This window comes from Mesoplodon bidens (assembly GCF_964165515.1).
Source record: "Mesoplodon bidens genome assembly, chromosome: 2".
Classification (NCBI taxonomy): Eukaryota; Metazoa; Chordata; class Mammalia; order Artiodactyla; family Ziphiidae; genus Mesoplodon; species Mesoplodon bidens.
In genome coordinates, this window is record NC_138177.1 from 89,502,640 (window position 1) to 89,530,539 (window position 27,900).

At 48.3% G+C, this 27,900-nt stretch overlaps 2 protein-coding genes across 4 annotated transcripts; both read left to right on the forward strand.

Annotated features, from left to right (window-relative positions):
• Positions 1-2,892: 2,892 nt before the first annotated feature.
• EPS8L3 (EPS8 signaling adaptor L3) lies at positions 2,893-12,995 on the forward strand (the record flags this gene model as incomplete). The annotated part of the gene is made up of 16 exons (XM_081218339.1): positions 2,893-2,938; positions 3,097-3,161; positions 4,886-5,044; positions 5,330-5,479; positions 5,571-5,626; positions 6,042-6,181; positions 6,269-6,384; positions 6,647-6,767; positions 6,853-6,914; positions 7,142-7,216; positions 7,537-7,685; positions 10,670-10,751; positions 11,001-11,035; positions 11,516-11,699; positions 11,885-12,058; positions 12,942-12,995. The coding sequence occupies exons 1-16, from the start codon at positions 2,908-2,910 to the stop codon at positions 12,993-12,995; spliced, it is 1,653 nt and encodes a 550-aa protein (XP_081074465.1). The 5' UTR covers positions 2,893-2,907.
• Positions 12,996-15,483: 2,488 nt separating this feature from the next.
• LOC308612826 (glutathione S-transferase Mu 3) lies at positions 15,484-26,091 on the forward strand. Of its 3 annotated transcripts, none has more exons than XM_081225571.1 (8): positions 15,484-15,585; positions 15,973-16,048; positions 16,389-16,501; positions 24,145-24,226; positions 24,304-24,404; positions 25,299-25,394; positions 25,484-25,593; positions 25,893-26,091. In XM_081225571.1, the coding sequence occupies exons 1-8, from the start codon at positions 15,538-15,540 to the stop codon at positions 25,990-25,992; spliced, it is 726 nt and encodes a 241-aa protein (XP_081081697.1). In that variant the 5' UTR covers positions 15,484-15,537; the 3' UTR covers positions 25,993-26,091. The 3 variants fall into 3 exon arrangements, with proteins under 3 accessions (XP_081081697.1, XP_081081698.1, XP_081081699.1); XM_081225572.1 differs by having other exon boundaries at positions 16,389-16,453; XM_081225573.1 differs by lacking the exon at positions 15,484-15,585 and having other exon boundaries at positions 16,046-16,130.
• Positions 26,092-27,900: the final 1,809 nt, after the last annotated feature.

Consider the following 27,900-nt stretch of genomic DNA (forward strand, 5'->3'; position numbering starts at 1 on the left):
TAGCCAGGACAAGCAGCCCTAAGAAGAGCTTGGGACTCAGCCAAGGCCTAGCCGGCCAGGAAGCAGGGCAGGGGGGCAGGGCTCCAGCCGTATCTCTGGGCTGCTTCTCCCAGGGTCCGTGATGCAGACACGAACTCCTTCCCCGCTCCAGGTCCCTAAATTTGGGGGATAAATGGGGAAACTGGGCTGCCAGAGATCCCCCCTTCCCAGGGGCAAGGAGGCCCCTGCTCCTCCGCCCCCCACCTTTCATCCCCCCACCCCCACGCCCCACCTTGAGGATCCCCCCACCCCCTGCCTGTGTTATCAGGATCTTGAGCAGCAGATGTTTCCCTGGACCTGCCCACAGAGAACCACAGGGACCACCCTTGTGCGAGGCGGCTTGTGGGGAGCTAACCGAAAGGCCGTTCATTTTCTCTTCTTTGTCTTCTGGATCTAGAAGCAGGAAGTATTGCAGCCTGAGAGGTACAGCTGGGGAGAGGGAGAGCAGACTTTTAGTACCTACCCCCTTACCCTTGGAGAGGAAAGGGTTCCTCCCAAACAAGGAAAACAGAGACCCAGCCACAATCCCTTAATTGTTTACTAGCAACCATTTCCCCAGCACTGAGTCATCGTATCAGATCTTCTGCTATTTTCATAACAGTCCTAGTAACAGGGGTGTGGGCTGCTCTCTGACACTTTGCCCAGGATATTCCAGGGTTTCTGAACAACTCAGAGGCACCACGCAGACGCACGGACACCCACGGAACTGACACCCTATTCCTACATAGCTACACCCATACCTACATCATTAAAGTAACACATTACCTTGATCCACACACTACTCAGCTAACTCCCGCCCCACACTGCATGTACGCATGCACCTCATTTACTTCCATTCCGTTTCAACATATACATATTCTAGACCCCCTCTATGCCAGGAGGGCGTTGTGTGGACAGCAGTGACAAAATAAGTCCGTCCTCAGGAGGTCACAGCCCAGTGACAGAGGCACATATACAGACAGTTAAAGTATGGAGTTTGCAGTCAGACACGGCTGGGTTCATTCTCTATCAAATACTTACTTGAGATCTCAGGCCTCTTACCTTCTTTGAACCTCAGCATCCTCATCTGGTAAATGGCATAATAACAGAACCCACACAGCAAGGTTGTTCTGAGGATTAAACGAGTTAAGGGGGTAACATCTGTAGAACAGTGCTCAGCACATAGGGCCAAGGAAATATAAACGATGGTAGTGAAAATTAAATGATATAAGGTTCATAAGGCACTTGGCATTAGGCTCACAGCGCTAACCAGGGTGGCTGCTCTTGTTAGAGAGGAACGTACAAGGTTTGGTGTGGCATTAGGATGATGGGCAGGGTGGAGTGGGGTGGTCAAGGAGGGTTTCACTGAGGAGGTGATCCTTAACCTGGAATCTATTTATTTATTTAGATTTTTTTTTATTTAACCTTGGTTTATAACATTATATGTTTCATGTGCACAACATTATATTTCTTCTTCTGTGTACACTATAGCATGCTCATCACCAAAAATTTAACTTCTATCCATCACCACACAGTGATCCCGTTTACCCATTTCCCCCTCCCTCCTGCCCCTTCTCTTCTGGTAACTGCTACTCTGTTCTCTGTACCTACATTTTCGTTTGGTTTGGTCTGTTTATATATTTTGTTTTGTTTGTTTGTTTCTTATATTCCACAAAAGAGTGGAATCATACGTTATTTATCTTTCTCTCTCTGTCGTATTTCATTTAGCATAACACCCTCAAGGTCCATGCAAATGGCAAGATTTCATCTTTTTTATGGTTAATTCCATTGTATATACAACATCTCCTTTATCTTGCATCTGTTGATGGTCACTCAGGTTGTTTCCATATCTTGGCTATTGTAAATGCCATGATGAACACAGGGGTGAGTATTTCGTATTCTTTGGATAAATACCCAGAAGTGAGATCGCTGGATCATATGGTAGTTCTATTCTTCATTTTTTGAGGAGTCTCCATAGCGTTTTACACAGTGGCTGCACCATTTTACATTCCTACCAACAGTGCACGAGGGTTCCCTTTTCTTCACTTCTTTACCAACTTTTTTTTCTCTCTTGCCTTTTTGTTAATAGCCATTCTGACAGGTGTGAGGTGATACCTCATTGTGATTTTGACTTGCATTTCTCTAATAATTAGTGATGTTAAACATCTTTTCATGTGCCTGTTGGCTAACTGTATGTCTTCTTTGGAAAAATATCTATTCCCTTGAGCTGGAATTTAAAGGGTTGTGTGGGAAGGGACTCTGAGAAGAGGGTTCAGAGAATGGAAAGGCAAAGAGACAGAAGATTTAGTAAGACATTCAGGAAAGTGCAGATCACTGACACATCCTACAGAGCCCCATCATAAACGTGCATACAAATGCATGTGCATACACACTCACATACACCCCTCCTGAGTGGGTCCCCAGCATAAGAGCCAACATTGGCCTCCTCCTAATTTGAGGAATTGAAACAGGCTTGGACAAGAGGCTTGCTTTGGCAGGGAAGGCTGCTGACCCTAATTCCTTCCCTCCAGAAGCTAGGCACACCCATCTGGCATCTTTTACACTCAGGCCCAGAATGGGATCTGGTCCCAAGTTCCTGTCCACCCAGCTTTCCCGAGCCCCTTGGAATGAGCTTTAGTGGCCAAATAATGGGAAGCTGGGAGCCTGCCTGGGGGCCTCCAAGGCCCAGCCAAGACGGAGGGCTCTTCAGCAGAGGGTACGTCTGGAGAAGGATCCAGAAAGACCTGTGGTCCAAGCCTCAGACCCGGGTCAGGGATGGGCTGCAACAGCTGTCCCACCGAGCTCTGCCCCGGTCTCCCTCTCCCCAGCCCTGATTGCTGTCTCTTCCATTCATTTTGGCTTCTAGGGAGTCATCTCAGCAGCATCATCATGTCCCGGCCCAGCAGCAGAGCCATTTACTGTAAGCTGTCCCTCCAGTGCCCTCTCCCCTTCCCTCCCACTGAGCTCCCTGAACCCCCTGCCTTCCATTGCCTCCCTCGCCATGCTGACCAACCCCTATTGCTGTATATGTCTCACCCCCTTCTTCTGCCCCCACGCCCTTGCTTTGGGCCACGGCAGTGCACCGGAAGGAGTACTTGCAGAATCTCACCTCAGAGCCCACCCACCTGCAGCTCAGGGTGGAGGTGAGTAACCAGGGGGCCCCAGACAGTTTCCTGATTCAACCCAAGTTTTCCCGTGTGTCCACCGCCCTGACAAAAAAACAGACATCTGAGATAAGTCTCTGCCACAGAAGCCAATGGCCTGACCCAGTCAGAGCAGGTGGGCTCGGGTCCAGCAAGCCTAACTGAGCATCTGCTAAATGTGGGGAAGGAAGATGGGCAGGGAAGGCCAGGCTAGAGGTTGAGGTGGTGGACATCCTATCCCCGGGCAGGAACAAGCAGCAGACGGATGGGTCAGGAGGCACCTGCCACCACCCCATCCCTGCCTGTCTCCCAGTCCACCCCCTGCCCCAGGAAACTGCTCTTTGCCCAGGATCTGGCACAGCTGGAGGAAGGAATGTGTGAGGTTAGCAGTCCCTGTGTGAGGGCTTGAAAGGACCACTGTCTGAGAGTGGAGCTTTCTGGGCTTGAGCTCTCCGGGCAGGCCTGCGCAGCTTAGAGCCTACAATGGAAGCTCTGGCCCTGCGTGGGAAGGCAACACTGGCTCTGCCACATCTAATTGCCTGGAGAGTTGCCGACACCACAGCAAAAGCTCAGACTGGAAGGGTGTGGCAGAGAAGAGAAGACACCAGGTCAGGTTGAAGGTCTGGGGTAGAAACCACCCCTGGGCAGCAGCAGATTTAGGGGCCCCCGGAGAAGAAGCAGTGAAGGATGCTGGAGCAACCGTGTGGAGGCTCCAGAGGGCGGCAGAGGTCAGGGCCCCCAAGCCAGCTGGGTTGGGCCCAGGAGCACTGGGCTTCATGGAGGGATGGGGGTTAGGAACTGGCTTCGGTTAGGTCTAGCAGGCAAGAGGAGGCATGTCCAGGATGCCAGGGCATTTGCTCATGATGTCAGAGCTCCTGAATATGCCAGCCATGTGAACTGGGAGAGGAGCTGGGAGCTATGCAGAGGGCAGCGTGGTAGGATCAAGGGGCAGGAGGCAGACAACCTCCCCCCAAACAAGGGCCTGGAGAGGAGGGTGAGGGGCAGGACTGTGACTTGTGAAGGCAATGTTTGGATAGGAGAAGGGAGGGGTCTCCTCAAGGATAAAAACACTGCTGGAATGATCAGACTAGCAGGGGGGCAAGGGCCTGAGTGGAGACAGAGGTCAGTATGGACCTCTCTGGGCAAGAATCAGGGAGAAGGGGGGCTTGACTTCTTCCTGAGAGACTGGGAGGTGATGGATTAGCAGAAGTGGAACGTGCCTTCTGGGCATGAGGAACAGCATGAGAAAAGGCATGGAGACAGGAACGCTAGGTCAGGGAGGAGATGGACCAGGCTGGGATGGTGATTTCAAAAACGGCAAAGGAAGCCGGGGACAGAATTTGAGCATCCTATACATATCCCACCCGGAGAAGTCCAGACTTATTTGTTGGGTAGCTGAAGCCCACATCTACCACAATCTAGCCCCCTCAGCTGGCCTGGACTGTTAAAGGCCATGACTGTCCTTCCTCCAGAGTCCTAAACCCCCTCCTACAGCCCATCAGACCCTGACTTGGGGACCCCATCCTAGCCTGACTGCCTCTGGCCATCACACTGGCCCTTGAAGTTTGCTTTATAGGGATTGCCTGGCACTCCCCAACAAGGAGGCCAGGGACATGTCTTCCCCCTCTGCTGCCTTTCCCCCACACCCCAGCTCTGCACATTCCCACCTGTGATCCCCTTCTCCAAACCTTCTCCCAGTCCTGCATCTCCTCCTCTCCCCTCAGCATCTGCTGACATGTAAGCTGGGGACGCAGAGAGTCCAGGAGCCCAAGGATGTCCTGCAAAAGCTGCAGGAAATGGATGCTCAGGGCCAGGTGTGGAGCCAGGACTTGCTCCTGCAGGTCAGGGATGGCTGGCTCCAGCTGCTGGACATCGAGACAAAGGTCAGCCTCCCACCATTCCCCGCAAGGGATCATAGCTGACCCAGGCCATGGGAAAGCAAGCACCAGGCATGAACACCATCGATGCATGTCCCACATGGCAACCACCCCTCCCCATACACAATACATACCCAGAACTAGGAAGAAATGGGGGACAGAGGCATAGGGATCAGGGGAGACGATCCCCCATCCCAGACCACTAGAAGGGTGGAGCAACCCAGGTCAGGAGCTCCCAGGAGTCAGCCTGGCTCTCAGTGACCTCACAGCTGACCTCTCTGCCTGGCCCAGGAGGAACTGGAATCTTACCGCCTGGACAGAATCAAGGCCATGGACGTGGCACTCGACACCTGCTCCTACAACTCTGTCCTGTCCATCACTGCACAGGATTCAGGCCTGCGAGTCACTAACACTCTGCTTTTCCAGTGCCAGGAAGTGGGGGTGAGTAGGTGTGGAATCCAACAACCATCACCCACCTCCCACTCCTCCCCGACCCCCCATCCCCAGCCTGTCTGACTGCTGCTTCCTGCAGGCAGAGCGACTGAAGACCAGCCTGCAGAAGGCTCTGGAGGAGGAGCTAGAGCAAAGGTAGGCAGCCTCTGCCCCAGCCCACCTGCAGGACCTCAGGGCTCAGGTCTGGGTGGGCCAGGCCCTGCCCCACATCTGGGGGACCCCAGGAGCCTGTGGCCCAATAACATAGGCATTGACCTGGGGAGGGGCCAGGCTGAAATAGGGCACAGATGGGCATGGGGAAGGGGCTGGGGTGGGGCCCAGTGAACACTGGAGGCTGGCCTCGGAGGCTGACGTGAGACGAACTGGTCCCAGAGAGCAGGCAGATGAGGCAGGGGAGAGTCAGGGAAGTGTTCAGATGGAGACCAAGGCGCAGGGCTGGTCGGGCTCCTGGAGAGAGGGAGTGGTACCCTCGGGTCCTGGGGCAGAAGGGTGGGCAGTGCTTCTGTCCCAAGAACCTTGTCAAAGCTGTGTCCCCACCATGTGCTCACAGACCCCGATGCGGAGCCCTTCCCCCAGGTCAGGACAGATGCAGGGGGTCTCTTCTGGAAAGGCCGATCCCTAAGGAGCAGGTACCTCCTCTGGAGTGCAGACCCCCTCCAGAACAGCACCACTGGATGACCCCAGAGCACAGTAAGTTTGGGTGTGGGGGCCAGTGGGAGGAGAGGATTCCCATCAAAGATCAAAGAAGTTCTGGGCCATGGTTCCCATCCATTGCAGATACACCACCGTCCCCAAGGCCCCTGCCACACCACTCCAGCATCCAAAAGTCAAGTGCCTTCATTTTGCCTCCTTCGAGGAGGTCCCCATCCCCCGGGGACCCAGAATGGGATAAGGTAACTGCAGATTGTCTTGGGCTCGTTGAGGATTTTTGGTCCTGGCCCAAGGGAGAACACCAGTCGTCTCCCTCACCCCAAGGAGCCAGGTGCCGGGATGACCAAGGCAGGGCCTGGGCTGAGGAGGGACACGGAGCCTTGGTCAGAACCTGGGCTGGGCCTGAGGCTCAGGCTTGTGGTAGGAGGGGGCGGGGGGGTCAGGGTTGGGAGTTCCTGGGTGGGCCTAACTGCCCACTCAGGCCGTGGGTTGTTTGGGGTCCAGGAGGTGCTGAACCACGTCCTAAGAGACATCGAGCTATTCATGGGAAAGCTGAAGGAGGCCCAGTCAAACACCAGTCATAAGAAGAAGAGACAGGGGAAGAAAAAGATAAAGCATCAGGGGGGTGAGTGCTGAGGGCCAGGGGAGAGGAGTGGGGGGAGAGTCTTGGAATGATCTGCGACCCGCCACCTTCCCACTTCTCTCTATAGGGATAACAGAGGCACATTACATCGACTGCTTCCAGAAGATCAAGTACAGCTTCAACCTCCTGGTATGTGGCTCCCCACAAGTTCCCCAGCCCTTCCCCCCACCCCACCTCAGCAGTCCCCTCCTCTCTTGTCTCATGGACATCCCAAGCTTCTCCAGCTTCTCCCCACTCTTGGGACTTTTGGAGAAATGCCAGGCTCCCCATCAAGGCCCAGAACAATGGGGCCCTGGGGTCCTGGTGAAGGTAGGGTGGGAGGAAGGGTGGTAACAGGCTTCGCCCTGTGTCCTCAGGGAAAGCTGGCCATGATGCTGCAGGATACAAGTGCCCCTGATTTCGTACACCTCCTCTTCCAAACTCTGAACTCCGTGAGTCGGGGGAGGACAGGGTGGTGCAGAGGGACATGCTGAAGTTAAGATGAGACAGAGGCCGGGGTGGGAGGTAGGGGGCAGAGGGAGTCTGTGGATCTGCCCCTCGCTCACCCCAGCACGTTCTTCTCCTTGACCCCAAGACACCATCCCCACTATGCACTGTCCTTGACCCCAAGGACACCAGTGGGGGCAGGAAGGAGCAGGCCTGGGGCAACGTGGTATTGCAAAAGTGGGAAGCCAGGGACCCCGGGCCCTTCCCCACTCCTGTCTGGCCCTGCAAGAGCCCAGGCTTCCTGAAACCTCCTGTCCCTCCCCAGATCCTGAAGCAGTGCCCTGAGCCTGGCCTAGCACCCCAAGTGATCTCACCCCTCCTCACCACCAAGGCCATTGATCTGCTGCAGTCCTGTCTAAGCCCACCTGAGAGTAACCTCTGGAAGGGGCTGGGCATAGCCTGGACCACCAGCCAGTAAGTGACGACAAAGCCTGAATGAATCAGAGGCAAGGGACGTGGGGGCATAGGGCAGGACACACAGGGCAGGAGGTGGCAGGCTCTACATCGTGTCTTAAAACAAACAGAAATTCTGTACCCATTAAGCAATTAAACAAAACTCTGTACCCATTCTTCCCACTCCCCAGGCCCTGGTAACCTCTATTCTATGAAATATCTCAAAACAAATTGAAGACTCTACCTGGAGTGTCCAACTTTTAATTAGGCTAAGTACAAACAATGAAAACAAAACAAAACCACCACTTACCATCACCCACCACTGAAGGAAAGCATTATTTCAGAAAAAAGAACAATTCTTCCCAAGGAAAGAGAGTTGGCAACCTTCTACTAAAATTTTTCTCATTTTCGTCAAGGACAAAATGAAAACTCTGTCTCAAGTCCTGCCCAGATTTTAACAATTACTGACATAAGAGATGCTGCAAATGTAACATCAATAAGAGTTGCAACCCACCAGCCAAGGAGCTAAGAGAGAAAGAGATATTCCACGCATGTGGAACCGTGAGATGGGCAGTTGGGCGGCAAGGCCAAATTGATGAGAGCTGTGGGGAGGGGAGGATGAAACCAGCTTGGATATGCTGAGCTGAGGTGTCAGTGGAACCTTCACAGAGACAGGGTGGCCTGGGCTTTGGGGGAGAGGTCTGACCTGGCTACAAGAGTTGGAGAACAGTCAGTACAGAAGTGATAGTTGGGGCCACCTGGAGGTAAGCACTGCAGTGGGAGCCCCAGAGCTCACCTTAACAAGCATGGTCTGCTCTCCCCATGAGAGAAGGGCCTGAGGAAACTTCAAGGTGGTGAAAGGAAACAGGGTTAAGGAGGCAAAGAGAAATTCCAGAGAGTTAAAAGGAGAAACAAAAAAGCAGAAACATGAAATCCAAGAGAGAAGAGGGTTGGGTTTTTTTATATAAATTTATTTATTTATTTTTGTCTGCATTGGGTCTTCCTTGCTGCGTGGGCTTTCTCTAGTTGCGGCGAGCAGGGGATACTCTTCGTTGTGGTGCACGGGCTTCTCATTGCGGTGGCTTCTCTTGTTGCGGAGCACGGGCTCTAGGCACACGGGCTCAGTAGTTGTGGCTTGCAGGCTCTAGGGCGCAGGCTCAGTAGTTGTGGTGCACGGGCTTAGTTGCTCCACGGCATGTGGGATCTTTCCGGACCAGGGATCGAACCCGCGTCCCCTGCATTGGCAGGCGGATTCTTAACCACTGTGCCAACAGGGAAGTCCAAGAAGAGGGTTTTAGAAAGAGAAATCAACTGGGGAAAAAAACAGTGGTTCTAGGATTCTTTTTGCCTAATGAGCTGGGTTTTTTTTTCCAATTCAGCCCCATTAAAGGATTTTTGTGTCCAATTCATCTAAAGACATAAATTATAACTTAATGTAATCAATTTCTTTTATTCTGGTAGAATATACATAGGATAAAAGTTAGTTAAACTATTTTTAAGTGTATAATTCAATGCCATTAAGTACATTAACAATGTTGTACAACCATCACCACTATCCATTTCCAGAAATTTTTCAGCATCCCAAACAGAAACTCTGTACCCATTAAACAATCAACCAAAACTGTATCCATTCCTCTCTTTTCCCAGCCCCTGGTAACCTCTATTCTATTTTCTGTCTCTGTTTATTATTTTAAATATAAAATTAAGTCAGATGTGGCCTAAGATGTTTTCTCATTTCTTTAAGTAACCAAAAATGGACGAATGAATGAAATGAAAGGCAGAAACACAGAAAATAGAATAACTAAAGAGTTGTAAAAACTCTCAAAATAGTTAAATTTCAGGTAAATTCTATTCAGGTTATTTGATTTTAGGCAAATTGACCCAAAACTATAAATAACACTAAATTGTGTGGTAATCCAGAAGGATATAGACCATACAAGGCCATTGGATCTGGCAGTCAGGAGATTATCAGGGCTTTAGAAGAACTAGTTTCAACAGAGTAATGGCAGAGGTAAAAGTCAGGTTGCAAGGCATAATGAAAGAACCAGAGGTAAGAAAATGTAGGCAGGGCATATGGACACATCCTCAAAAAACTGGACAAAGATAAGATAATAGAATGACAGCTTAAAAGGCACAGTAACAGAGTCAAGGGAAGACTTGAGCATGTTTTTAGGACAAAGAAAAGGAGCCAGTAAAAAAGATTCAGAAGGGGGAATAATTTACTTGTCCCCGTTGAATAAATTAGCTGCCTCCTGTGTCCCACGCACTGTACTATGGACACAGCTCTCAAGGAGTTCAATGTAAGTAAGAAACATAGACACGTGAGAATCATGTGCAATTCAGCGTGAGAGGAGCAATTATCCAGGGTGTCTGGAGTTCAGCAGCAGTGCAAAGAGGAAGCATTCACCTCTGCCTCCGAGAGGTAGGGAGGGGACTTCCTCGAAGAGGGGACTTGGCACTCCCCAGGCGGGAAAGCAGAGCATGACTGGAGACCACCAACAGCGCTGCTCCTCCTGCATGCTAGGCAAAATGGGTGAGGGGGAGGCTGAGCGGCTAGTACCAGCTCCCACCCTAGAGCCAGCCAGAGTGCTGTGCTGTGATCACAAGGCAGAGTTCCACATACTAACCTGCTAGAAAGAAAGGCATCTGCTGCTGAGAACTATAACCAGTTAGACCCCGCGGGGGTCTTCCAGCCCTAACGCTCTGTGGTTCTACCACTTTCATTCAAAACCCCCATCAGTGAGATGAAGTACTCATCTCTTCTGGTGTCGATATGCCTGCACTTTCACGGGCAGAGGTGAAGCTGGCCCATGGGTACCTGCACTGTGGGATGTGTACATGCTTAGCTGTTCGCTCCTATGTGGGTGTCCTGGGGCCTTTGATCAGTGCACGTGGGCCACATCCTCCACTACCTAGAAGATTCCCCAGGCTAGGCCCTGTCATCTCCGCCCTCTCCACATCCCACAGCCTGGCACAGAGTGGACGCAGCCTTGTTCTTTCCCCAGGGCCAACTGGACAGGCAGTGAGCCCCTGCCCTACCAACCCACATTCTATGATGGTTGGCAGCTTCCAGAACCTTCCTACCAGGTAAGGGGAGCTTGGCACAGAGTCCTATTCAAAGCCCTAGTCTCTGGCTGGTTTCCACTATCTCAGTCCAAACCATGGTCACGTGACGCCTAAGTGGTAGGTGGGTTCTGTGTGGTGGGCAGACAGGTGAGGGGATATGAGGCAGCTGTGTGCAGGTGGGTCTGTGGTCTGTGGTCTGTGGTCTCACACCCCACCTCCCTACCACCACTCTGGCTGACATCCTGCTCTTACTCTGTTCTGCCCCTACAGGCACCTTCAAGAAACCAAGACTCTACTTCCCTCCGGTATGCCCTGGGTTTAGTCAGGACCATATGGTTCTGGGGAGGGATCTGTGGATTCTGCATGTCACTGACCTCTGGGTTCTCTTTTAGCCAGGCACGTACATGTACAGGCACATCCCTCCCCTACCTTGGGTGAAGAGGCAGTTTTTTACCTTCCTAGGCTCCAACCCCTTCTTCTTTCAATACTCCCCACACATACCTCTGATTTCCCAGAGCTTGAGTATTAAGTGCTCAAAGGAGAGCTCAGATACAGAAAATTCCAATGCTGGAAGAGTCTTGAGAAATCAACATTTCAGACCCCTTCTGCTTATAGAAAACCACACCCCAAGCCCACCTAACAAGGACCTGCCCTCAAAATCTGTGGAAGCCCAAAATTCACCATTAGACTCCAAGGGGGAGATATCTGGGGCTCTGGGGCTGAGACAGGGGCCCAGTCTCTGAGGCCCCACTCTCCGGCCATCCTGACTCTGTCTCCAGGGGTAGTGAGGGAAGCCCTAGGTTAGGGAGTAACTCGCACTTTGCTCAAGAGGAGACACACAACCACGGACCCCACCCTGTGCCCTCCAGACCCGGACCTGTCGAGCCAGCCCTGAAAATGCAAGTCCTATATGAGTTTGAAGCTAGGAACCCACGGGAACTGACTGTGGTCCAGGGAGAGGTACTGGAGGTGAGGCATGGGCTTGAGCTGATAAAAGGAGGTGGTGGTTGGTGGGAGCTACTGGGAGCATGGCGTGGGTGGCCTAGAGAGGGAGAGGAAAGGTGGGGAAGGGCCAGAAGGGAGAAAGCCTGGTTGGGGAGGGGCAAGGCTGGTCGGACAGAGGCTCAGGTCACCACTGGAGTGACTCTTGGCAGGTTCTGGACCAGAGTAAGCGGTGGTGGCTGGTGAAGAATGAAGTGGGACAGAGCGGCTACATCCCCAGCAACATCCTGGAGCCCCTGCAGTCGGGGTTCCCTGGAAGCAAGAGCAAGTCGCCTCCTTGGGTACTACCCAGCCTAGACTATTCAGAAGCTATAAAGCCTGAGTCAGAGGTGGGGGCAGGGAGGATCCAGTGACAAGTGGAGGAGATGGTCCTGGTTCAACTTAATCAGTATTATCACATGCTTACTGTATCCTGAGTTTATTCGTGGGACCAGAGCAGAGAACAAGCCTTGTGCCTATCAGACAAGCGAACCATGGAGTGAGACAAGTGATCTGATGGAAGCCCAGAGAAGGGAACCAGATGATGGTGGCTGTAGGTGGCTCTGAGATGAGATGGCCTCTGACCCCCACTTCCCCTGATTCTAGGCTCCAGGGCTTCGACTTAGCTCAAGGCCTGAGGAGGTCACATCCTGGTTGCAGGCAGAGAACTTCTCCACTGTGTGAGTGCCAAGTCCCATGGCTTTACCTCTGTAAAGGGCTCAGATAATAATCAGGCACCCCTCCCCATCACAAGAGTCTCTCCCAGGGCACTTCTCCCTTCAACCTCAGGAACTATGATATTAGTTTCAGCCAATATGTTTATCTTACTCCCTGGCCTCCAGATACCCTTTCTGTGAATTCTCTGTCACCCCAGTCTCCAAACCCAAACAGCCCCTCCTCCACACAGACACCCAGGCCCAGTCCTTCCGCCCCACCACTGACAGCTTCTGCTGTTTCTGTTTCCAGCACAGTGAAGACTCTCGGGTGCATGACGGGGCACCAGCTGCTTCACATGAGACCTGGGGAGCTACAGATGCTGTGTCCCCAGGAGGCCCCACAGGTCCTGGCACGGCTGGAGGCTGTCAGAAGGATGCTGGGGGTGAGGCCACCCTGGGATCCTGACCCCCGCTGGAAATGTGGGATGATCCCTGAGTGAGAGTGTCAGGTGGACAAGCCAGCAGCCCCAACCCTGGGGTGGCACTCAATGTGTCAGGTCTGGCCACAGGACAGTCCCCCAGGGGCTTGATTTCACGTGCTCAGGCATGCCTTGAAGCTCCTAGCTGATTGTTGGCATCAGCTCTGGGGTCCCTCACCTGCCACCAGCCTCACCTCAACCTTTTCTTTCCTCAGATGAACCCTTAGGTGCAACTCAAACACCTCCAAGACCGAGACTTTCTCACAAGCAAGATGGTGGATCTGATAACTCTTTAGAGCCCCGAGAATTCTTCTTTCAGGCCCCCAGGTTGCAGCGAACCCCACACCCCAGCTCACACAGCAAAGAAGATGAGCAAGCCCAGAGGTTGAGACAAATGGTGCCCCTTCTTGCTGTGTTGAGAGCTCTCCCCAGTTGCCACCTATTTATTGCATCTCTTTCCTGAGCCTGGAGCACTTAAGCCTAGGTTTGTCAGGACTCTGTTTAGCTCCCCTCCTCCCCAATAAAAGTATCTTCAAGCCTGTCATGCGCCTCTCTTGCAGCTTCCTCTGGCCCTGACGGAGGCCAAAGGCAGAGAGTCAGGAAGAGCTGGGACACTGGGCATGAAACAGCAGCAGCCCTACATCCATCACTGGGCCAGACTGTTTGAATGTGAGTGGGAATTCACTGGAGCTGAGCCAGAATTTGAGAATTATGGTCCAAGCTCTCCTTACTTTCTAAACAAACTCCAAAATAAGGCTATCCTTGACATCTTTATCCTTCTGTGTACATTTCTTCCAGTATATTCCAAGGCACCCAGCACAGTTGAGGGCACAACACTTCACAGGAGCAAGGAGTACCGGGGCTGACAGTGGTAGGTTTTGATCAACCATATTGGCTGATGATCCAGAGACGCACTAAAAAAGCATGTCAGGTGGTCCACGCTCTACTTGGCAACTTTCTCTTCTAATACTTTTGTCCCCTCCTGTTGGGTGAGCTGACTTTGAGCCCCCTCCCCAGCTTGTCTCTTTAGTGGCAGAGAATAGGGAACACTGGACTGGAACATTGGACTGCCTGTGTGAACTCTGGCAAGTCGTTTCACTCTCTGGCTTCCTTTTCTCTCAAACGTTAAGTGAAGAGCCTGGACTGTCTGTGGCTTCTAATATTTAGTATACATAGCCTTCTTTAATCTCAGAACTGTCACAGACTGCCCTCCCTACAAAACAGAGGTTGTACTTTCATTGATTTAGTCTACAAGCCTTTAGATAAGGCTTGATGTACTTATGAATTAAGGGTCCTTAAGATGTTCCCTTAGTCTCTCTTAATTGAATTTGTCCATGACCCTAACCCTGCCAGAATATTGTATTTTTCGACTGCCTATGTCATCCCCTCAAGTTCCTGGCCTCCGAAAATCATCTCTCTTAGCTGGTAACACTGAATAAGAATGCAAACATTTTCCCTCACAAAATAGAACAAAAGTGAGACCCTTAAGGTTTGACTTTCAAGGGCAAAAGTTAACCAGAAAAGTTAATTTGGGGGAACGGGGAGAGGAGATATTGACACATTGCCTTCTGGGGTTTCATGGAGCTGAAGGAGTCCTAGAAACAGGGAAACCCTCCAGAACCAGATTAAAAAAGTATGCTCCCCACATTTCCCAGCAAGGACTGAGATGAGGTGAGACTGTCTGGACATCCAAGCACAAAGGAACTAGCACAAATTGGGCTGACAGACCTAGGTTTGAATCCCAGGCCACCCATGGAAACTTGAACCTAGGAAGGCAACTCACCCAACCTCTCCAGGCCTCGATAATCTTAATGGGCATGAAACCTACTTCACAAAGTTGTTGTGAAGCTTAAATTGCAATAAATTAGTAACATACGTGAAATACCTAGACTATTGATTAGCATATCATAGGTGCTCCCTAAGTGTTAGTCTTACACCCAAGTTAATTTGTGACTGGCCTGTTACCTTAGGAGGAGAAATCCAGGCATTATAAATGCGTCTGTCCCAATGTGTTTGTACTTTTTTCCTTTCTTCTTTTAGTGAACTGTCCTTTTAAAAAGTCTCATCTTTGCTTCAGCCAAATGAAGGGGGAAATGTTGAGTTCCCAAACCCAGGCTAGGGGTTCTTAGAACACAGGGGCTCTGTGTTCTAAGTGGCTGTGCTGTAGACGCCAGGCCAGACACCTATCGAGCAGCTCTGAACTCCTCCCCATCCACCCTCAATGCACACGCCAAAGATAGAGATCCCCTGGTGGTCAGTCTCAGTCGCCTCCTGGTTCTTGCCCACCTCCCCCCAAACCCCCCATAACCGCTAGATAAATATTTATGGCAAGAATCGCACTCTCCCGGCGTAACCAGGGCCCTCACCGCCTAGGCTGTTAGGGCTCCTCCCACCCTAATTGGCACTAGTAAACAAACACAGTTCGGCTTCACGCGTGGAGAATGCAGAGACCCAAACCCAGGTCCGGGTCACTCTCCTCCCCTGCCTAGCCCGGGGATGGTCTGCCCCCAACCCCAGGGCCTGCAGAAGTCGCGCCTGCGCGCGGCCAGGCGGACACTCGGAGGGAGGGGAAGACGACGGTGGGGGCGGAGTCAGGCGCGCACGTTGGTGCCACCTACTTACGTCGGGTATAAAGCCCCTCCCGTTGGCCATCTACCCCCCAGTCCGCGAAGGCACGCACGCAGTATCGGAATGTTGTCGAAGTCGACCATGATTCTGGGTTACTGGGATATTCGCGGGGTGAGTGCCGTCTCAATTGCCAAGCCGCTCGGTCTGGTAGACGGACGCGGAGGTGGCCGTGGGCTCACGGTCAGTGGTCTCCGAGAGAAGGGGTTCTACTCGGGGGCCAAACCTCCTACGCCGCGACGCTTAACGCAGCGCGGCCGGCCCCAGCCGAGCTCCCGGGCCGCGGAGGCCGACCCCTGCCCCGCCTCTGGACACGCTGGCGTTGGGGAGAGGGGCTGAGGGCAGCAAGCCCAGTGGGGTAGGTCTCAGGAGCCGCTTAACTACTCCCTCGGCGGGATGCAGCGTCTGGGCAACCCGGAGGCGGGGGCATTGGCGGGCGGGGTTTGGGGGGTGCCGCTGGGAGCTGTGCAGATGCTGACGGGGAGCTTTTTTACTCCCCAGCTGGCGCATGCCATCCGCATGCTCCTGGAGTTCACGGATACAGCCTATGAAGAGAAAAGATACACGTGCGGGGAAGGTAATGCCCCTCTGGGTGCCAGTGCGACGCCACGCTAAGCCGAGCAGGCCCTCCAACTGTCCCTGTATTCTTCTGCCCTGAGGTTGGCATCACGACGAGGTCGGGTGGGACTTCTGCCCCAATCACCTGGGAACTCTCTGCTGTGTCCTGTGTGAGGAGAGAGCTGGGGATTCTCCCTCTGCCAGAGCCCAACCATGTCTTAACACTTTATGAGTAATGGTTAAGCTTTGGGGGCCTAGGTATGTGACGTATTGGAATTAGGGTGTGTCTTTAGATCTTTCCACTCTCCTCAGGTCGGATATTAAGGAGGTTGGATCCCACTTCATTCTCTCTCTTACAGCTCCGGACTATGATAAAAGCCAGTGGCTGGATATGAAATTCAAACTAGACCTGGACTTTCCTAACGTAGGTGGCTTTAGAAGAGGGGACAGAAACAGAAGGGAAGGCCTTCAAGTATATCCTTGCTCCTTTCCTCTCTATTCTAGGGGGATCTAGAATATGGGCTCTTAACCTGGATAGAATAGATAGAATTCAGGGGTCCTTGAACTTAGATGGAGAAAAAATTACATTTTCATTTCCACTAACTACTAACTAAAAGTTAACAATTCCTTCTGTTGTGAGTATAGGCAATCAGTGACCTTGATTATTAGCCATACCTGTGACTTTGTCACTAGTAGAAAATGGATATTTTTGTATTATATTAATGTGTTGCAGATATTATAAATAAATATTATTTACACTTATCATATTTTGAAAGTATGATAGTTATTACCTCTTGTTATTTAATGCATTCATAGGCACATATTACTCTTACAGTTTTGTTCTTTTTATTTTTTTATTTTTTTATTTTTATTAGTTTCTGCTTTATAACAAAGTGAATCAGTCATACATATACATCTGTTCCCACATCCCTTCCCTCATGCATCTCCCTCCCTCCCACCCTCCCCATCCCACCCCTCCAGGCGGTCACAAAGCACCGAGCTGATCTCCCTGTGCTCTGCGGCTGCTTCCCACTATCTATCTACCTTACGTTTGGTAGTGTATATATGTCCATGCCTCTCTTTCGCTTTGTCACAGCTTACCCTTCCCCCTCCCCATATCCACAAGTTCATTCTCAAGTAGGTCTGTGTCTTTATTCCCGTTTTACCCCTAGGTTCTTCATGACATTTTTTTTTTTAATTCCGTATATATGTGTTAGCATACGGTATTTGTCTTTCTCTTTCTGACTTACTTCACTCTGTATGACAGACTCTAGGTCTATCCACCTCATTACAAATAGCTCAGTTTCGTTTCTTTTTATGGCTGAGTAATATTCCATTGTATATATGTGCCACATCTTCTTTATCCATTCATCCGATGATGGACACTTAGGTTGTTTCCAGCTTCGGGCTATTGTGAATAGAGCTGCAATGAACATTTTGGTACATGTCTCTTTTTGAATTATGGTTTTCTCAGGGTATATGCCTAGTAGTGGGATTGCTGGGTCATATGGTAGTTCTATTTGTAGTTTTTTAAGGAACCTCCATACTGTTCTCCATAGTGGCTGTACCAATTCACATTCCCACCAGCAGTGCAAGAGTGTTCCCTTTTCTCCACACCCTCTCCAGCATTTATTGTTTCTAGATTTCTTGATGATGGCCATTCTGACTGGTGTGAGATGATATCTCATTGTAGTTTTGATTTGCATTTCTCTAATGATTAATGATGTTGAGCATTCTTTCATGTGTTTGTTGGCAGTCTGTATATCTTCTTTGGAGAAATGCCTATTTAAGTCTTCTGCCCATTTTTGGATTGGGTTGTTTGTTTTTTTGCTATTGAGCTGCATGAGCTGTTTATAAATTTTGGAGATTAATCCTTTGTCAGTTGCTTCATTTGCAAATATTTTCTCCCATTCTGAGGGTTGTCTTTTGGTCTTGTTTATGGTTTCCTTTGCTGTGCAAAAGCTTTGAAGTTTCATTAGGTCCCATTTGTTTATCTTTGTCTTTATTTCCATTTCTCTAGGAGGTGGGTCCAAAAGGATCTTGCTGTGATTTATGTCATAGAGTGTTCTACCTATGTTTTCCTCTAAGAGTTTGATAGTTTCTGGCCTTACATTTAAGTCTTTAATCCATTTTGAGCTTATTTTTGTGTATGGTGTTAGGGAATGATCTAATCTCAAACTTTTACATGTCCCTGTCCAGTTTTCCCAGCACCACTTATTGAAGAGGCTGTCCCTTCTCCACTGTACATTCCTGCCTCCTTTATCAAAGATAAGTTGGCCATATGTGCGTGGGTTTATCTCTGGGCTTTCTATCCTGATCCACTGATCTATTTTTCTGTTTTTATGCCAGTACCACACTGTCTTGATTACTGTAGCTTTGTAGTATAGTCTGAAGTCAGGGAGCCTGATTCCTCCAGCTCCATTTTTCGTTCTCAAGATTGCTTTGGCTATTCGGGGCCTTTTGTTTTTCCAAACAAATTTTGAAATTTTTTGTTCTAGTTCTGTGAAAAATGCCAGTGGTAGTTTGATAGGGATTGCATTGAATCTGTAGATTGCTTTGGGTAGTAGAGTCATTTTCACAATATTGATTCTTCCAATCCAGGAGCATGGTATATCTCTCCATCTATTTGTCTCATCTTTAATTTCTTTCATCAGTGTCTCATAATTTTCTGCATACAGGTCTTTTGTCTCCTTAGGTAGGTTTATCCCTAGATATTTTATTCTTTTTGTTGCGATGGTAAATGGGAGTGTTTTCTTGATTTCATTTTCAGATTTTTCATCATTAGTGTACAGGAATGCCAGAGATTTCTGTACATTAATTTTGTATCCTGCTACTTTACCAAATTCATTGATTAGCTCTAGTAGTTTTTCGGTAGCATCTTTAGGATTCTCTATGTATAGTATCATGTCATCTGCAAACAGTGACAGCTTTACTTCTTCTTTTCCAATTTGGATTCCTTTTATTTCCTTTTCTTCTCTGATTGCTGTGGCTAAAACTTCCAAAACTATGTTGAATAAGAGTGGTGAGAGTGGGCAGCCTTGTCTTGTTCCTGATCTTAGTGGAAATGGTTTCAGTTTTTCACCATTGAGGACAATGTTGGCTGTGGGTTTGTCATATATGGCCTTTATTATGTTGAGGAAAGTTCCCTCTATGCCTACTTTCTGCAGGGTTTTTATCATAAATGGGTGTTGAATTTTGTCAAAAGCTTTCTCTGCATCTATTGAGATGATCATATGATTTTTCTCTTTCAACTTGTTAATATGGTGTATCACATTGATTGATTTGCGTATATTGAAGAATCCTTGCATTCCTAGAATAAACCCCACTTGATCATGGTGTATGATCCTTTTAATGTGCTGTTGGATTCTGTTTGCTAGTATTTTGTTGAGGATTTTTGCATCTATGTTCATCAGTGATATTGGCCTGTAGTTTTCTTTCTTTGTGACATCCTTGCCTGGTTTTGGTATCAAGGTGATGGTGGCCTCGTAGAATGAGTTTGGGAGTGTTCCTTCCTCTGATATTGTTTGGAAGAGTTTGAGAAGGATGGGTGTTAGCTCTTCTCTAAATGTTTGATAGAATTCGCCTGTGAAGCCACCTGGTCCTGGGCTTTTGTTTGATGGAAGATTTTTAATCACAGTTTCAATTTCAGTGCTTGTGATTGGTCTATTCATATTTTCTATTTCTTCCTGATTCAGTCTTGGCAGGTTGTGCATTTCTAAGAATTTGTCCATTTCTTCCAGGTTGTCCATTTTATGGGCATAGAGTTGCTTATAGTAATCTCTCATGATCTTTTGTATTTCTGCAGTGTCAGTTGTTACTTCTCCTTTTTCATTTCTAATTCTATTGATTTGAGTCTTCTCCCTTCTTTTCTTGATGAGTCTGGCTAATGGTTTATCAATTTTGTTTATCTTCTCAAAGAACCTGCTATTAGTTTTATTGATCTTTGCTATCGTTTCCTTCATTTCTTTTTCATTTATTTCTGATCTGATTTTTATGATTTCTTTCCTTCTGCTAACTTTGGGATGTTTTTGTTCTTCTTTCTCTAATTGCTTTAGATGCAAGGTTAGGTTGTTTATTCGAGATGTTTCCTGTTTCTTAAGGTGGGATTGTATTGCTATAAACTTCCCTCTTAGCACTGCTTTTGCTGCATCCCATAGGTTTTGGGTCGTCGTGTCTCCATTGTCATTTGTTTCTAGGTATTTTTTAATTTCCTCTTTGATTTTTTCAGTGATCACTTCGTTATTAAGTAGTGTATTGTTTAGCCTCCATGTGTTTGTATTTTTTACAGCTCTTTTCCTGTAATTGATATCTAGTCTCATAGCATTGTGGTCAGAAAAGATACTTGATACAATTTCAATTTTCTTAAATTTACCAAGGCTTGATTTGTGACCCAAGATATGATCTATCCTGGAGAATGTTCCATGAGCACTTGAGAAAAATGTGTATTCTGTTGTTTTTGGATGGAATGTCCTATAAATATCAATTAAGTCCATCTTGTTTAATGTATCATTTAAAGCTTGTGTTTCCTTATTTATTTTCATTTTGGAAGATCTGTCCATTGGTGAAAGTGGGGTGTTAAAGTCCCCTACTATGATTGTGTTACTGTCGATTTCTCCTTTTATGGCTGTTAGTATTTGCCTTATGTATTGAGGTGCTCCTATGTTTGGTGCATAAATATTTACAATTGTTATATCTTCTTCTTGGATCGATCCCTTGATCATTATGTAGTGTCCTTCTTTGTCTCTTCTAGTAGTCTTTATTTTAAAGTCTATTTTGTCTGATATGAGAATTGCTACTCCAGCTTTCTTTTGGTTTCCATTTGCATGGAATATCTTTTTCCATCCCCTTACTTTCAGTCTGTATGTGTCTCTAGGTCTGAAGTGGGTCTCTTGTAGACAGCATATATATGGGTCTTGTTTTTGTATCCATTCAGCCAATCTGTGTCTTTTGGTGGGAGCATTTAGTCCATTTACATTTAAGGTAATTATCGATATGTATGTTCCTATTCCCATTTTCTTAATTGTTTTGGGTTCGTTATTGTAGGTCTTTTCCTTCTGTTGTGTTTCTTGCCTAGAGAAGTTCCTTTAGCATTTGTTGTAAAGCTGGTTTTGTGGTGCTGAACTCTCTCAGCTTTTGCTTGTCTGTAAACGTTTTAATTTCTCCATCAAATCTGAATGAGATCCTTGCTGGGTAGAGTAATCTTGGTTGCAGGTTTTTCTCTTTCATCACTTTTATTATGTCCTGCCACTCCCTTCTGGCTTGGAGAGTTTCTGCTGAGAGATCAGCTGTTAACCTGATGGGGATTCCCTTGTGTGTTATTTGTTGTTTTTGCCTTGCTGCTTTTAATATGATTTCTTTGTGTTTAATTTTTGACAGTTTGATTAATATGTGTCTTGGCGTATTTCTCCTTGGATTTATTCTGTATGGGACTCTCTGTGCCTCCTGGACTTGATTAACTATTTCCTTTCCCATATTAGGGAAGTTTTCAACTATAATCTCTTCAAATATTTTCTCAGTCCCTTTCTTTTTCTCTTCTTCTTCTGGAACCCCTATAATTCGAATGTTGGTGCGTTTAATGTTGTCCCAGAGGTCTCTGAGACTGTCCTCTGTTCTTTTCATTCTTTTTTCTTTATTTTGCTCTGCAGCAGTTATTTCCACTATTTTATCTTCCACCTCACTTATCCGTTCTTCTGCCTCAGTTATTCTGCTATTGATCCCATCTAGAGTATTTTTCATTTCATTTATTGTGTTTTTAATCGATGCTTGATTCATCTTTAGTTCTTCTAGGTCCTTGTTAACTGTTTCTTGCATTTTGTCTATTCTATTTCCAAGATTATGGATCTGGGAAATAGAATCTTGGATCAGCTTTACTATCATTATTCTGAATTCTTTTTCAGGTAGACTGCCTATTACCTCTTCATTTGTTAGGTCTGGTGGGTTTTTATCTTGCTCCTTCTCCTGCTGTGTGTTTTTCTGTCTTCTCATTTTGCTTATGTTACTGTGTTTGGGGTCTCCTTTTTGCAGGCTGCAGGTTCGTAGTTCCTGTTGTTTTTGGTGTCTGTCCCCAGTGGCTAAGGTTGGTTTAGTGGGTTGTGTAGGCTTCCTGGTGGAGGGGACTAGTGCCTGTGTTCTGGTGGATGAGGCTGGATCTTGTCTTTCTGGTGGGCAGGTCCACGTCTGGTGGTGTGTTTTGGGGTGTCTGTGGACTTTTTATGATTTTAGGCCGCCTCTCTGCTAATGGGTGGCGTTGTGTTCCTGTCTTGCTAGTTGTTTGGCATAGGGTGTCCAGCACTGTAGCTTGCTGGTCGTTGAGTGAAGCTGGGTGCTGGTGTTGAGATGGAGATCTCTGGAAGATTTTCGCCGTTTGATATTATGTGGAGCTGGGAGGTCTCTTGTGGACCAGTGTCCTGAAGTTGGCTCTCCCACCTCAGAGGCACAGCACTGACTCCTGGCTCCTCAATTCGGGATGATTTGTTGTCTATTCATGTATTCCACAGATGCAGAGTACATCAAGTTGATTGTGGAGCTTTAATCCGCTGCTTCTGAGGCTGCTGGGAGAGGTTTCCCTTTCTCTTCTTTGTTCTCACAGCTCCTGGGTCTCAGCTTTGGATTTGGCCTCGCCTCTGCGTGTTGGTCGCCGGAGGGCGTCTGTTCTTCGCTCAGACAGGACAGGGTTAAAGGAGCAGCCTCTTCGGGGACTCTGGCTCATTCAGGCCGGGCGGGAGGGAGGGGCACGGAGTGCGGGGCGAGCCTGCAGCGGTAGAGTTCGGCGTGACGTTGCACCAGCCCGAGGCGCACCGTGCGCTCTCCCAGGGAAGCCGCCCCTGGATCCCGGGACCCCGGCAGTGGCGGGCTGCACAGGCTCCCGGAAGGGCGGTGTGGACAGTGACCTGCTCTCGCACACAGGCTTCTTGGCGGCGGCAGCAGCAGCCCCAGCGTCCCCCGCCCGTCACTGGGCTCCGCGCTTTCAGTCGTGACTCGCGCCCGTCTGTGGAGCCCCCCCAAGCAGCGCTCTTAATCCCCTCTCCTCGCGCACCAGGAAACCAAGAGGGAAGAAAAAGTCTCTTGCCTCTTCGGCAGCTCCAGAGTTCCCCCGGACTCCCTGCCGGCTAGCTGTGGCGCATCAGCCCCCCTCAGGCTGAGTTCCCGCCGCCAGCCCCAGTCCTCTCCCCGCGCTCTGACCGAAGCCCGAGCCTCAGCTTCCAGCGCCGCCCGCCCCGGTGGGCGAGCAGACAAGCCTCTTGGGCTGGTGAGTGCCGGCCGGCACCGATCCTCTGCGCTGGAATCTCTCCGCTTTGCCCTACCCAGGTATGTGGGGAGTTTCTTGCCTTTTGGGAGGTCTGGGGTCCCCTGCCAGCATTCAGTAGGTGTTCTGCAGGAGTTTTTCCACGTGTAGCTGTATTTCTGGTGTATCCGTGGGGAGGAAGGTGATCTCCGCGTCTTACTCTTCCGCCATCTTACCCGGAAGTCTGTTCTTTTAATATTATATAAATCGTGTAAATATATGTAATTTGCTTTATGCATTTAAAAACCTTATTCTAAGAAAGGGTCCAGGGCTTCCCAGGTGGCGCAGTGGTTAAGAATCCGCCTGTCAATGTAGGGGACATGGGTTCGAGCCCTGGTCTCGGAAGATCCCACATGCCACAGAGCAAGTAAGCCCGTGGGCCACAACTACTGAGGCTGTGCTCTAGAGCCCATGTGCCACAACTCCTGAAGCCCACACGCCTAGAGCCTGTGCTCCACAGCAAGAGAAGTCACCGCAATGAGAAACCCACACACTGCAACGAAGAGTAGCCCCCTCTAGACACAACTAAGGAAAGCCCGCGTGCAGCAATGAAGACCCAATGCAGCCAAAAATAAATAATAAAGAAAAAAAAAGGGTCCTTGGCGTGCACATACACACGCACACGCACACGCACACACACAGATTAAGCACCCCTGTCTAGAATCAGGTGCGGACCCAGTTACTAACTTTTACTTACTCTCTTCTTTCTCCTGACACAGCATCTTCTCTCTACTGTTCACTTCCCTGCAAGTCTTATCTTTCCCAGGAGAGAGAGGCAGGTAGGCAAGAGAGAGTCGGGTTGTTCATTTGGGCTTTCCTTTTCCTTCCAGCTGCCCTATCTCATAGACGGTAAGAACAAGATCACCCAGAGCAACGCCATCTTGCGCTATATCGCCCACAAGCACAATATGTGTGAGTGGGGTAGGGCTGGTGAGGTGAGGGCTGCTCACCTGGGGGTGGATAAGGCCAAATGACAGTTTGGCCTACAGGTGGTGAGACTGAAGAAGAAAAGATTCGAGTGGACATGATGGAGAACCAAATAATGGATTTTCGCATGCAACTGATACAACTCTGCTACAACCCTGACCACGTGAGTTTCCTTAGCAGGAAGGCATCAAGAAAAAGTGAATTGGTACAGCCACTATGGAGAACAGTATGGAGGTTCCTTAAAAAACTACAAATAGAACTACCATATGACCCAGCAATCCCACTACTGGGCATATACCCTGAGAAAACCATAATTCAAAAAGAGTCATGTACCAAAATGTTCCTTGCAGCTCTATTTACAATAGCCCGGAGATGGAAACAACCTAAGTGTCCATCATCGGATGAATGGATAAAGAAGATGTGGCACATATATACAATGGAATTACTCAGCCATAAAAAGAAACGAAATTGAGCTATTTGTAATGAGGTGGATGGACCTAGAGTCTGTCATACAGAGTGAAGTAAGTCAGAAAGAGAAAGACAAATACCGTATGCTAACACATATATATGGAATTTAAGAAAAAATATGTCATGAAGAACCTAGAGGTAAGACAGGAATAAAGACACAGACCTACTAGAGAATGGACTTGAGGATATGGGGAGGGGGAAGGGTAAGCTGTGACAAAGCGAGAGAGTGGCATGGACATATATACACTACCAAATGTAAAATAGATAGCTAGTGGGAAGCAGCCGCATAGCACAGGGAGATCAGCTCTGTGCTTTGTGACCACCTAGAAGGGTGGGATAGGGAGGGTGGGAGGGAGGGACACGCAAGAGGGAAGAGATGTGGGAACATATGTATATGTATAGCTGATTCACTTTGTTATAAAGCAGAAACTAACACACCATTGTAAAGCAATTATACTCCAATAAAGATGTAAAAAAAAAAAAAGAAAAAAAAGAAAAAGGAGCATTGAGGAACCCAAATGTTAATTCTGCTCCATTCGCATGCAGATGATGACAGCTATTCTCACTTTCCCTTTTACTTCTCTCCCAGGAAAAACTGAAGCCTCAGTACTTGGAACAGCTACCTGGACAACTGAAACAGTTCTCCTTGTTCCTGGGGGAATACTCATGGTTTGCAGGAGAAAAGGTAGGAAGAAAGGAAAAGGAGGGTATCCCTTTCTATCTCTGCAGGTGTTAATGAACTCCCCAGACCTGATGATCTTATCGTCCCTCTAGCTCACCTTTGTGGATTTCCTCACCTATGATGTCTTAGATCAGAACCATATCTTTGAGCCCAAGTGCCTGGATGAATTTCCAAATCTGAAGGCTTTCATGTGCCGTTTTGAGGTGATGCTCCCTGCACCTTTCTCTTACAAAAACAGACTCCCCCGGGCCCCGAGGGACCCCATTGTGGTAGATTCTTACCCAACATCAGCTTTTGCCTAAAGGGATCAAGGTTGGACACCTCTAAGCCTTTAAGTCTTGGGAAGGCCCTGGCTTCTATACCTTGAAGGCACTGTCTACAAGAAATGGCAGGGGTGAGGGGCTTGTGGGTGGAGTCAGGCAGCATGTGAGTGTTGCTGTTTTGGAATGGGCCTTTTGGCTGGTTTAGAGTCTTTATAAGGTTTGGTGTGCTTTCCCTTCGGGCCTTGGAGAAAATAGCTGCCTACATGCAGTCTGACCGCTTCCTTAAGATGCCCATCAACAACAAGATGGCCCAGTGGGGCAACAAGAGAATATGCTGAGCAGGAGGCATACGTGCACTGCTTGTTTTGTTCCATCCTGTCCCTAGGGGACCTGTACTTTCTCTTCTCTGCTCTTTTCAATAAATAGCACTGAGGCTACTGGTGTCCAGCTGGATGTCTCTTGGGAGTAAAGGCCAAAGGAGAGTAAGGACATGTTATTTCAATCACTGCAATGTTGACATTCCCCCACCCCACACCTGAGTTCAAGGGCTAGAGGTTCTTGACTAGCCCTTCAAAGTACTAGAAATAAAGGTGAGATTGCACAGCTGTAGATGACAAGTGTGTTAAATGAGACTAGAGCCCCTGTGAAGACCTGGTGAAGATAAGTAAAACTGGGGGGTACTATGAACTCAACAGAACTGGAGTTCAGAAACAGAGCCTTATATATGTGATAAAGATGATATTTCAAACTGGTAGACTAACCAATATGTAGGAGTGGGACAGTTACTTAGCAATTAAAAATAATAGACCCTGGCTTCCCTGGTGGCGCAGTGGTTGAGAGTCCGCCTGCCGAAGCAGGGGACACGGGTTAGTGCCCTGGTCCAGGAAGATCCCACATGCCGCGGAGCGGCTGGGCCCGTGAGCCATGGCCGCTGAGCCTGTGCGTCCGGAGCCTGTGCTCTGCAACGGGAGAGGCCACAACAGTGAGAGGCCCGCGTACCGCAAAAAAAAAAAAAAAAAAAAAAATAGACCCTGGGCTTCCCTGGTGGTGCAGTGGTTAAGAATCCGCTTGCCAATGCAGGGGACATGGATCCGAGCCCTGGTCCGAGAAGATCCCACATTCCGCGGAGCAACTAAGCCCGTGTGCCACAACTACTGAGCCTGCTCTCTAGAGCCCATGAGCCACAACTACTGAGCTCACACGCTGCATCTCTTGAAGCCCGTGCATTCTAGAGCCTGTGCTCCGCAACAAGAGAAGCCACCGCAATGAGAACCCTGAGCACCGCAACAAAGAGTAGCCCCCACTCGCCACAGCTAGAGAAAGGTCGCGTGCAGCAACGAAGACCCAACGCAGCCAAAAATAATATATAAATAAAAATAAATTTATTAAAAATAATAATAATAGACCCATACTTCATACCATTCACTGAAATTAAGTCATCTGGAGTTTAAGGCCCAATGTTAAACACAAAGCTCTAGAAGTATTAATGAAAATGTATGAACGTTTGTGATCATAGGGTAGGAAATATTTCTCTAAGACATTTTAAAAAGCTATAAAGGGAAAGATTTACAAATTCAACATTATTCCACATAAAAATTTTTTGTTACAAAATGAAATGACAAGTGAGATAAAGGACCAGTATAAAGACTATGTAAAGAACTCTTATTAAGGCAACTCAGGTTTTTTTTTTTTAATTGAATATAGTTCCCTATGCTATGCAGTAAGTCCTTACTGTTTATTTTATATATACTAGTGAGTGTCTGTTAATCCCAAATTCCTAATTTATCCCCTGCCACCACCTTTCCCTTTTGGTAACCATAAGTTTATTTTCTATGTCTGTGAGTCTGTTTCTGTTTTGTAAACATGTTCATTTGTATCTTTTTTAGATTCTACATATAAATGATACATGTCTTTGACTGACTTGCTTTACTTCGTATGATAATCTCTAGGTCCATCCATGTTGCTGCAAATGGTATTATTTCATTCTTTTTTATGGCTGAGTAATATTCTATTGTGTCTATATACGACATCTTCTTTATCCATTCATCTTTCAGTGGATATTTAGGTTGCTTCCATGTCTTAGCTGTTGTAAATAGTGCTGCTATGAACATTGGGGTGCATCTATCTTTTTGAATTAGAGTTTTCGTCTTTTCTGGTTATATGCCCAGGAGTGGGATTGCTGGATCATATGGTAACTTTATTTTTAGTTTTTTGAGGAACCTTCGTACTGTTCTCTATAGAGGCTG